Here is a 12,031-nt window from a genome sequence, read left to right on the forward strand (position 1 = left end):
GAGGGTGTCCGCCTCCCGGACCGAAACCGGAAGATGGTTCCATAGCAGAGGAGCTTGATAACTAAAGGCTCTGGTTCCCAGTCTACTTTTGAGGACTCTAGGAACCACAAGTAGCCCTGCATTTTGGGAACGCAAAGTTCTGGTGGGATAATAGGGTACTATTAACTCTTTAAGATAGGATGGTGCCTGACCGTTCAGGGGCTTTATAAGTGAGGAGGAGAATTTTAAAATCTATCCTGAATTTTACAGGTAGCCAATGTAGAGAAGCCAGAACAGGAGAAATATGGTCTCTCATGCTGGTTCTTGTCAGTAGTCGTGCTGCAGCGTTCTGGATTAGCTGGAGAGTTTTTATGGATTTACTGGGGCAGCCTGATAGAAGGGAGTTACAGTAATCCAGTCTAGATGTAATGAATGCATGGACTAATTTTTCTGCATCTTTCTGACTCAGGATGTGCCTAATCTTTGCGATATTTCGGAGGTGAAAGAATGCAGTCTTTGAAATATTTGCAATGTGCGAGTTAAAGGACATGTCCTGGTCAAAGATAACTCCTAGATTTCTTACAGTGGAGCTTGAGGCCACGGCTAAGCCATCTATCAATGCAATATCACTGCATAAGTTATTTCTAAGGTGTTCGGGGCCCAGAACAATAACTTCGGTTTTGTCTGAATTGAGAAGTAGGAAGTTGCTGGTCATCCAGGTTTTTATGTCTTTAAGACATGCCTGAAGCTTGACTAGCTGATTTGTTTCATCTGGTTTCATTGATAAGTACAATTGCGTGTCATCCGCATAACAATGAAAATGTATGGAGTGTTTCCTAATAATATCACCAATGGGGAGCATATACAGGCTGAATAATATTGGCCCAAGGACAGAACCTTGGGGAACTCCATGACTAACTTTTGAGAGTGTGGACGATGTATCATGAACATGAACAAATTGAAATCGCTCTGATAAATAAGACTGAAACCAGCTTAATGCAGTTCCTTTGATGCCAATTAGGTGTTCCAATCTGTGCAGTAATATAGAGTGGTCAATGGTGTCAAATGCAGCACTAAGGTCTAACAGTACAAGGACAGAGATAAATCCCTTGTCTGATGCCAGGAGGAGGTCATTTGTGACTTTGACCAATGCAGTTTCTGTGCTATGATGAGCTCTAAAGCCAGATTGAAAAGTTTCAAATAAGTTATTATTTTGAAGAAAGTCATATAACTGATTGGCGACTGTTCTTTCAAGGATCTTGGAAAGAAATGGAAGGTTAGATATTGGTCTATAGTTGCTTAAAACCTCTGGATCAAGTGTGTGTTTTTTAAGGAGAGGTTTGACTACAGCTATTTTAAAGGACTGGGGTACATGGCCTGTTATCAGGGACAGATTGATCATGTCTAATAGACAGGTGCTAAGTAAGGGTAAAGCTTCTTTGAGAAGTTTGGTAGGGATGGGGTCTAAGAGGCATGTTGTTGGCTTGGATGAATATATGAGTGAGTATAGCTGATGGGGATCGATAGGTGAAAAGCAGTCAAGATGAATATCTGTTTCTACTGTTGGTTCTAAGACACTAATGTTTGATGTTACATCAGGATCAGCTGAGGTCAGTAGGTGCTGAATTTTGTCTCTAATGTTTAAGATCTTGTCGTTAAAAAAGGTTATGAAGTCATCGCTGCTAAGGGTCACAGGGATACAAGGCTCGATAGCACTGTGGCTCTCTGTCAGCCTGGCTACAGTGCTGAAGAGAAACCTGGGATTATGCTTGTTATCCTCAATTAATTTTGAGTAATAGGCTGCTCTGGCAGTTCGTAGGGCCTTCCTATATGATCTAAGACTGTCTTGCCAGATTGAGCGAGATTCAATAAGTTTGGAGGAGCGCCATTTCCTCTCAAGTTTTTGTACATTTTGTTTTAATTTGCGAACCTCTGTATTATACCAGGGTGCAAGTTTCTTTTGCTTTATGAGTTTCTTTTTTAGCGGAGCAACAGAGTCTAGAGTTGTCCTTAGTAAACTTGCAGCACTGTTCACGAAATGGTCGATTTCAGAGGGATTATTATATTGTTCACTCATATGGGGACATGATACTGAAGTTAATGACAATAGAACTGTTTCTTTAAATTTAGCCACAGCACTATCAGACAGGTATCTAGTGTAGGAGTTTTTTCTTGGTGGTATGAAGTCAAATAGTATAAATTCAAAAGTTATTAAACAATGGTCAGACAGAAGAGGATTTTGTTCAGAGACAGTTAAATGTTCTACATCTATACCATATGTCAAAACAAGGTCAAGAGTGTGATTGAAGCAATGAGTGGGTTCATGTACACACTGACAGAAGCCAATTGAATCTAAGAGAGAGATAAATGCTGCGCGAAGGCTATCATTACTATCGTCCACGTGGATGTTGAAATCACCCATAATAATAACTTTATTAGTTTTAAGGACCAGACTCGATAGGAACTCTGGAAATTCCAGTAAAAATTCAGAGTATGGGCCAGGAGCGCGGTACACTACAACAATAAAAATTGGTTGTATTGTTTTCCAGGTAGGGTGTGAGAGAGTAAGAATAAGGCTTTCAAATGAATGGTAGTTGACTTTGGGCTTTGGACTAAATGATAGATTTGGGTCAAAAATGGCGGCAACTCCACCTCCTCGGCCGGTGTCTCGAGGAATCTGAGTATTAATATGACTTTGGGGAGTGGATTCATTTAAACTGGCATATTCTTCTGGCCGAAGCCAGGTTTCGGTTAAGCAAAATAAATCTATATTATTGTCCAATATTAACTCATTCACTAGTACAGCTTTAGATGAGAGAGATCTAATATTTAACAGTCCACATTTAATTCTCCTATCAGTTGTAGCTGTGGAGGTGTTGGTGTTGATCTTTATTAGATTTTTATGTATAACTCCTCTTTTTGAATTTGGTTCAATTAATTTAAGTGGTCGGGGGACAGACACAGTCTCTATGGGATATTGGGTGGGTAACTGTAATGGAAGCGCAGAGAGGCGTGTAGGACTGCAACTCTGCCTCCTGGTCTCAACTCTGGGTTGTCAGGGTTTTGGTTTAATAAGAAAGTCAGTCAGATTTCTAGATAAGAGAGCTGCTCCATCCAAAGTGGGATGAATGCCGTCTCTCCTAATGAGACCAGGTCTTCCCCAAAATGTCTGCCAATTATCTACAAAGCCCACATTGTTTGCTGGACACCACCTCGACAGCCAGCGATTGAATGATGACATGCGGCTAAACATATCATCACTGGTCAGATTGGGTAGGGGTCCAGAGAAAACTACGGAGTCCGACATAGTTTTTGCGAATGTACAAACTGATTCTACATTAATTTTAGTGACCTCCGACTGGCGCAGTCGAGTGTCATTACCGCCGACATGTATTACTATTTTACTGTATTTACGCTTATCCTTAGTCAGCAGTTTTAGATAAGATTCAATGTCGCCCGCTCTGGCCCCAGGAATGCATTTGACTATGGTCGCTGGTGTCGCTAACTTCACGTTTCTGACTACAGAGCTGCCAATCACCAGAGTTGGTTTCTCAGCGGGTGTGTCGCTGAGTGGGGAGAACTTGTTGGAAACGTGAAGAGGTTGGGGGTGAACCGTGGGCTTGTGCTTAGGACTATGCTTCCTCCGTACAGTCACCCAGCCTCCCTGGTTTCCCGGCTGCTGGGGAACTACCGGGGGCAGGCTACGAGCTACACTAGATCGGTCCGCACCGGCTAATGGGGGCTGACTAACAACAGTAGCTAGAGACTTTGTTTCCATGGTGCGGAGCCGTGCTTCTAATTCACTAAGCCTCGCCTCCAGCGCTACAAGTAAACTACACTTATTACATTTACCACTTTCACTAAAGGAGGCAGAGGAATAACTAAACATTTGACACACCAAGCAGGAGAGAGCAGGAGAGAGAGAGGGAGACAGAGAAGCCATCGCTAATGAACAGGCTAAGCTAGTTTAGCGGAATTTGGCAAATGCTAATCGGTTATAAGATTAGCGTCAAATTAATAAAGTGAGTGATGAAGTCTATGACTAGAACAGGCGATCAGGGTAACAGTGTGAAATTACTCGCTACAGCGAATATTAGAACAACTTAAGCGATCTTAAATTAAAGCGCAGACGGAGCTGCTCGTACCACCACTAACACACAACAACAGGAAATGACGTAGGACGCTTACCGCAGCAGGAAGTCCGACTAATGTCTGTGATTGTTCTGTTTCTCTTCACCTGTTTGCAGGACACTTCCAGATGACTCAGTAGTTGGACGGGGTCTTGGATCTTCTCCAGGGTGTAGGAGGGAGTGAAGCAAAAACGCTTCAGGTGCAATATGAGCACTCTGTAGGGCAAGATGCGACACAACTTGTTGAATCTTGAGAAAGGAGGGGTCAGGGGACAGGGGATCCCCATTTGGGAACCACTTGGGTCAGGTGATCATGTATGATGGCTGTGATGTGGCTTACCTTGGCAGGGTCGCGAAGGACAATGTCTGGTTCGACGACGTCCCTCCGCACTCACACTTGAACTCTAAATCTGTCTCCTGCAGGACAGCACAGAGACAACAGGCTGAGCAACACAATCACACCATCATGTCTTCTCGTCACTTTTGGGAACATTACATAAACTTACATGTCCACTACTGGCCCAACCATAACCCTTAACTTACACCAAACCTAAACCTGACCTTGAACCAGGACTTCAACATAAAACTTTGTCCACATAAGGATGGCAAGTCATCACAGTGTGACTGTAAATTTTCAGATTTATGTCCCTACAAAGTGAGTACACATCCGCACACAGGAGGACGCGTGTGTGTGTGTGTGTGTGTGTGTGCGGGGATGTGTATTCCTGTAGTTGTGGGGACAAAAACCTGTGACTGGCCTTACTCATGGGGACAAAACTCAAATGCCCACAATGTAAAGGGTGAGGTTAAGATAAGGAGTAGGATTAGGCAAGTAATGTTTATTGTTATGGTTTGGGGCTTCAGGAAATTAATGACTGTGATGTCCCCAAAAGTGATGGAAACAATACTGTATTTGTGTGTGTGTTTCAGCAGACTTCAGATTAGTCTGTGATGATGTGACTGAATGAGGACAGATGGGTCTTACCTTCAGATATCCTTCAAGCATTTGTTCTATAGAGCCTCCAGAAATCAGGTCCAGAGACAAGTTACAGAATTCTTCTTGTCTCGCTGACTGGGACCCACAACTGCACGTTAAAGGAACAGTACACATTAAAGCACAGTGCTGTACCACAGCTACATCACAACAGGGCCTTTTCGGCATCTGATTATTAAAGGGAGCAAGTGGGGCAGCAGGAAAACTTGTAGCCTGACTGTCCAACAGACTACCCGTGTGTGTGTGTGTGTGTGTGTGTGAAAGAGGAGTGTCATTGACCTGTGCTATCTTACCTCTTGCATGTCCTTGTGCTATCCATACTGAATACCAGGTGGTCTTCCACAGGGCAGGTGTAACTTATGCCCTTTAGTGCTGCTGTCTCCTTCAGCAGAGGGCCCAGACTCCTCATCTGGCTAAAGACTGCGGTCAAGAATTCATGAGCGTCCTGAACACACAAAAACACACCAAGCAGAGCAGAGTCTATACACAGAGCACAAAGCATGAGAAGGAGGTGAAACAACAAAACATCAAATCAGTTGTCTCACTTTTTGCTGATTGTCTCTGAACTCGGGAGCCTGGATGGAAATTGTCTTCTTAAATGAATGCAGGAGGCTGGATTTTATCTTTGGGTCTGTAGAGGTGTGAACATCCCTGATCTTCATCAAACTTCTGCAGAAGGTGTGAAAGACTAAGGTTAGATCTTTGATTTCATTCTTCGGGGTCGTGGACGTGCGTGTGTGTGTGTGTGTGTGTGTGTGTGTGTGTGTGTGTGTGTATTAGTGGTGATGGCAGTGGGCTGCTTTACCTCATCAGATTACCCTGAGGGACTGAACTCCAAACCTGTTCCATGCGGCTGATGTCCCTCACGAAGTCCTCCAGTGCCAGTATACTCTGCAGGCTGGAGTTCATATAACAGCTCTGTCCAATGTTTGGAAACCTGACAAATACGAGTCAAAGCACATGTCATCACACCCTCACTGACCAAACATAAGGTGGAGCTCGTTGTCTCCCAAAGCACATGTTTCTGTTTGATTTGCTGGGTTCACGTCTCGCTCCAGCTTTGCTTCCTGTGCAGATTTACTCACCCGAATGGGTCAACGGTCCTGCTCTGTACAACCTCTGTAGACTGATTTGTTGTGTTGCTACTGTGACACAAAAACACAAAGGCATGGTTCATAAACATGTCACAATGAATCCAGAGTTCATGTGTCAGAATGACAGCAAAATACTTTTCAGCTTTACCACCGTACAGGAAGTTGATGATTTGTTTTGAAAGTTGTTACAGGCTGCCATGACGGTGAAGGAGCTAAACAAATATTCTGAGAAAACATCTACTGAACACAGTGTGTTAACAGATCTGATTATGTGTTTTTCTGAGGTCACAGTTCAGCCCTGAGTAACACCGAATGAAAGACATCGACAGCTTTTGACAAATACAACCACAAACTTAACAGTACAACTTAACATGAACAGCTACGGCGGACATTTCGAAGACTGGAAAGCGTAGAGGCAGTTGTTACTTACTTGCTGAACATCGTGAAGAGTAGCTGCTGGAGGAGCAACTGCTCAGTGAGCTCATTGTTGAGCATTAAGGAAAAGGAAAAGGAAAGGAAAGTGACATATCTTGTCATTGGAGGGAACTCACTCCAACGAAATTTGTTCTCTGCATTTAACCCACCCAAGTGACGTGCACACACACAGCAAACCCGGGGCAGTGGGCGACCGCGTGCAAATCAATAGTTTAGCAAACACCGGGCGACATCTTGCACGTCTTCCTTCATCAGATTCTATTGCCAGCAGGTGTTTAAGCATTCAGGTGCTGATATAGTGGAGAATCCCATTATAAGTACACTTCAAAAAACTCAACAACAACAGGCAACAGTGTTTTAATAGTCAGTAAGGTGGGGTGGTTGATGGTAATGTGTAATTTTCTATTTCAGATTGATGGAAAACACTTTCTCCAGATCTGTGAGCATGGCCCCCCTCCTAATTTAAGGGTCAATCAATGCCTGCTCTCTTTCTTCCTCTGTTATTTTCTTTTATACCTGCTCTTTGTCCAACAGATCAATGCAAGGGAACATTTTCTAGGTCTGAAAGGGTGGAGAACCTGCACACCTTACCCGATCAAGGCTGCATGCTAATTGTGACATTTATTACACATTCTGTCTTCAGACAGGCAATTTTTGAAACTTTGTCTGTTTTCTTATTTTGCAAAATATCAAGCAATGATATGTTAAATCTCCTTGTCCTGCAGTTATTTCTGGATTGTGGTCATGTATTTGTGTGCTTGAATGATAGGAAGTTGAGCTGAAATGTCAGCTGGCACAGCAAAAATGATCAAAATCTTACTAAACTGGCCTGATGTGAAATTACACTGTGTTCAAATGTTACAGTTATTAAAGAAATGTGTTTCACCTTTTTGTCTCTCTCTTGTAGCAAGGCCCGAAGTGATGTGCATCACATCATCACATATGTGCGTCATTACATATCACATGAAAGAGACATGTTGTCTTTATAAGAAGTTAGCACTTACATTATATAATGCAGTATTCATTTACACTCAAACACTACTTTTTTTTTTTTAATTTAAGTTACTTTATTAATCCCAAGCTGGGAAATTACTGAAACACACACACATGCAACATGCAGTGAAACACACAGGAGCAGTGGGCTGCATCAAGCGCCCAGGGAGCATATTGGGGGTTAAGTGCCTTGCTCAAGGGCACATCAGCCGGCTAATGGGAGGGGGGGACATTATCACTACACCACACTCAAATTTTTCCTGCCTGTCCGGTGGGGGAATCGAACCAGCGACCTTCTGATCACAAGTCGCTTCTCCAACATCTAGGCGCATATGTATGTAGAATGCAGCATAATGGTCAGGTGTCCCTATACTTTTGTCTATATAGTGTACCTGAAAGCGGTGGGCCCACGGTAGGCTCATGCTGTGATGCTTCCTCTGAAAGCCGAGCTGTGATCAACTTCCTCACTGAGATGCAGATGAAGGGCCAACCTGCTTCAGGCTCAGATCGTGGTTCGGAGGTGTTTGTTCTCCCTCCATGATTTGAGCTCATCATCTGAGTCTGCCGCATTCTAACGCTAATACTGAACGTACTTTCTCTCTGGTTGAACTTAATAAGACAGACACACGGAATAGACTGTCTCTTGATGGCACACTTTCATCCATTATGTCTATCAAAATGAGTGACATTGAGCCCTGCTACAAATATGAGCCCCCTGCTCAGATTGTAAAAGACGCCAAGTCTGCCACATCCTGTTACAACAGGCCAAATGTCAGCAGTGATGGCCCTGTACTTGAGTAAAAGTAATGATACTCATAGTAAAATGTTACTCCAGTAAAAGTAGAAGTCCTCCCTTTACATTTCCACTTGAGTTGAAGTACAAAAGTACTTTTTTCAAATGTACTTAAGTATCAAAAGTAAAACTATTGTAATTTATTATCACTGCAGTAATGTTACATTGCCATTGTGAGGATTTGGCTCAGGCTTTTGTTTTCCACATTTTAGGTTTTTACTGTAAAAATGAAAAAGACAAAAAAATAATAACACACCAAATCCAAGCCTTCCTGAACATATTTAATATTGCTGTAGAACTTCTGTTTAATATGATGAAAATGTTTCAGCCAATGTCACAACTGAAGCTGTTGTATCGTCTATGTTGTGCGAAGTTGTACAACGAGATAAACACTAATACTAGGCTAATGCAATGACATTGGCAAGACTGTTCGTAAATGACTAATTGTCAGTTTGATACAAGTGAAAGCAAATTAGTTTGTAATCTATCATTTCTGAAACTCAAACTGAAATTTCTGGTAGGCTGCTGTATGCACATGTTTGGGGAGGAATCTCACTCCAGCCAAATGACCAAAGTTGGCAACCCTGAGAGATGCATAGCAACTGCAGTAATACCAGTATTAGAACTATAGCTAATTATAATGATGAAGTATACAGAACATATTATGGTGATTAAAATCACAATAGTAGTAACAATAATAATAATGGTATTAGCTGTACTGAGTAGTAAGAGAATTAAAATAAATTATGACTAAATGGCAGTAATCACAGTAGGTTTCAAGCACGACCGCAGCAGGTGGTCCAACCACAATCTATGGGAGCCTGCAAGACGAGAAAGCACAAGAACTCCAGGGAAGAAGTTGAGTTAGCAACATGCATTATGCATTAATGGGACATAAATGTGTGCAGAAGGAGAGGGACAGAAACAGAGAGTTCAGTGAATCGTGGGAGATCCCCCAACAGTCTAAGCCAATAGCATATGAAGAGCTCTTTTCCAAAACGCGATAAACGCCAAATTAAAAAAAAAAAAAAGAGTTTGTCATGCAGTTTTGCTGTGTATTCACTGCTCTACCAACATTTCATGTCAAATTGCTATATTTCCTTGTTTAAAATGTCTTGCAAGATGCAGTTGCTTTCGAAACCACGATAAGCACCTAACCTAATTGCAACCTTATTAAGCCTTTGGTCATCCAAATAAGGAATTTTAGCATGTTATGGGTATAAATATTATGAAATATATAACGGTCTCTTAGTAAAGATATTATATTAATTTTTCAATTATTTTTAACTCCTTCTTATTTTTTTTTATTATTATCTTATTGCATGACTCATGGATTGTTTGATGTGTATATACACTATGTGTATATATATATATATATATATGTGTGTTCTTTTTATCAGGTGTGTTCAAATAAATTAATACAGCATGTATTTGACTTTTCTTGTGTGTATATCAATAGCACTTTTTTGATATGCTGCATGATTTGCTGTGATATAGCACTTATCTTGTATATATGTTTTTTTTATCCTATATTCTTCTTAACCATGTATTTGTTATTTATCTATTTACTTATTTATTATGACCAGTATTTATTATGAGACCTCATTTTACCCATACTTACCTATCAGGACCCGGCATAGATTCATTCCATCGAAGATATCATGAGGGATGTGGGGAAGTGTGGGGTTAACAGTCTTGCCCTGGCCCCTGTGCCAGTGCACTAAAAACCACAAACCTGGTAAAAAATAAAACCCAATACCCCCAAGACCTTACCTATTTTTAGTTTAAATGCGGTATGTCCTCTCGACCAATCAGAATTCAGTGTTGGCCAGGACTTGGCCATACTTCATTTCCTGGACATAACGTAAGTGAAAAGGCAGAGCTCGAAAGTTCAGGATGTAAATAAAGGAAAAGACCGGAACGTATCAGTCAAGTACTGTCTCTTGTGCAACAGTCCCACAGAGAAGGTGTCCATTTGCAAGGCGACCTTCATTAATGTGTTTGGAGAATTTTTGTTTAAGAATTGGCTAGTTTAATACCGTTTTGTGGGTTTCTCTCTTGCGACAAGCAGGGGTAGGGAAGCTAAGTGGGTGTGTGTGTATGTGTGACTTCTAATGGCTTTGAGGTTAATAAAAACTGTAGGATGTCTGTAAAGACGAGATAAAGGGGGATAGTGAGGCTGTAGGTCTGTAAAGAGGAGAGAGGGAGAGAGAGAGGCTGTAGGCTGTGTTTCCCTTTTTGTGGCAGCAAAAATGGATGGATTTATAGCATTTTGAAAAAAAATAAATAAACTTTGAATTTATAATCAACAATATTGTTGTTTGATTTAACAATCATTGTACAACATTGTTGTGCGACTTAGTAGGAGCAATTTGGTTATTGGCAAAGAGTCAATGATTATGGGAAATAATCATTAAAGTAAAATCAGTGTATGCTTAATACACATAAATATCGGGGCACCACCCTGTCACCAGGGACCAATAGCCAAATTAATAAATGGGAAATAACAGTCTCTTAAAATTGTGAAGGATGATTCCGAGCACTGGCTGTCATGAATTCAGCTGTTATCACAAGTACATACACAATAACCACAGACAACGACAGGTTAAACTATAACAGGATTTATTAACCAGCAACAACCATCCATAGATAAGTATCACTTTGTAATAAACACTATTATAATCTAAGTTTTATCAACACACATTAACTATTAACTAGGGATAACACAGGTACAGCAGCAAGAGTATATCTATATACAGAGTGTGTGTGTGTGTGTGTGTGTGTGTGGGTGTGTGTGAGAGAGAGACAGATGACAACAAACAGTATGGAAGCTAACAAGCTAGCCAGATAGCGGCTCACAAGCTAATGGCTAAAAACAAACAAGATGGCGGTTAGCAAGATAGCAGCAGGATAGCAGCTAACAACAAGCTAGTGGCTGCCTACAATTAAGATGGCGGATGGCCACATGAGTGGAGGAACTACAACCAGAATGGAGAGTGGGGAAACTACAACCAAAATGGTGGAGGACTACATGAGGAGGGGTCAGCACACCAGGATGAACAACCACATAAAGGATGACTCAGCAAACAAACAGCTAGTCAACCCGAAAGTGATGACTCAGCAAAACCCAAAATGACTATAGAAGAATACGCCGGCCGTATTATTCAGAGCCAAGATGGTGATAACCAACGTGATGTTATGTGGTCACAGAAGAGAACAATGGGCGGAAGCCTTTGAGCGCCACGTACCCCTTGGTTACGGTTCGTGATCGCGTGCTCGGACTTTCGCCTCACCGTTCAGAAAGAAGAGTGTGAGAAAAGGTAGAAATGAAAATACAAGAAACACAACCCGATAAAATAATCCACTCTAATTCTTTAGAAACTCGCATGTCACCACACAATAGCGGAGTCAGTAAACCGGAGCTTATCTGCTCAGCTATTGGGCCTTTAACTGGTGACGTGCGGTCTCGCTGAAACGGCGGAAATGACCGACCGGAGACCAAAATCAATAAATGCAGCACTTAAAAGTTACAGCAAATCATGTGTAAACAAACTCTATTTTACGCTATCTCTGCCCAGACATAAGCCTCTTACTTTGCGTAGCTCCGATCTTT

At 41.7% G+C, this 12,031-nt stretch overlaps 1 protein-coding gene across 1 annotated transcript; it reads right to left on the reverse strand.

The window, feature by feature from the left end:
- Positions 1-4,015: 4,015 nt before the first annotated feature.
- LOC124073500 (ubiquitin carboxyl-terminal hydrolase 37-like) lies at positions 4,016-6,673 on the reverse strand. Its single transcript, XM_046415771.1, has 9 exons — positions 6,628-6,673; positions 6,189-6,248; positions 5,909-6,040; positions 5,649-5,772; positions 5,397-5,548; positions 5,095-5,194; positions 4,450-4,526; positions 4,217-4,358; positions 4,016-4,021 (listed from the first exon to the last, which is right to left on the reverse strand). Exons 1-9 carry the CDS (start codon positions 6,636-6,638, stop codon positions 4,016-4,018), a joined length of 804 nt encoding a protein of 267 aa, XP_046271727.1. The 5' UTR covers positions 6,639-6,673.
- Positions 6,674-12,031: the final 5,358 nt, after the last annotated feature.

This window comes from Scatophagus argus, chromosome 16, assembly GCF_020382885.2.
Source record: "Scatophagus argus isolate fScaArg1 chromosome 16, fScaArg1.pri, whole genome shotgun sequence".
In the NCBI taxonomy this organism is placed as follows: Eukaryota; Metazoa; Chordata; class Actinopteri; family Scatophagidae; genus Scatophagus; species Scatophagus argus.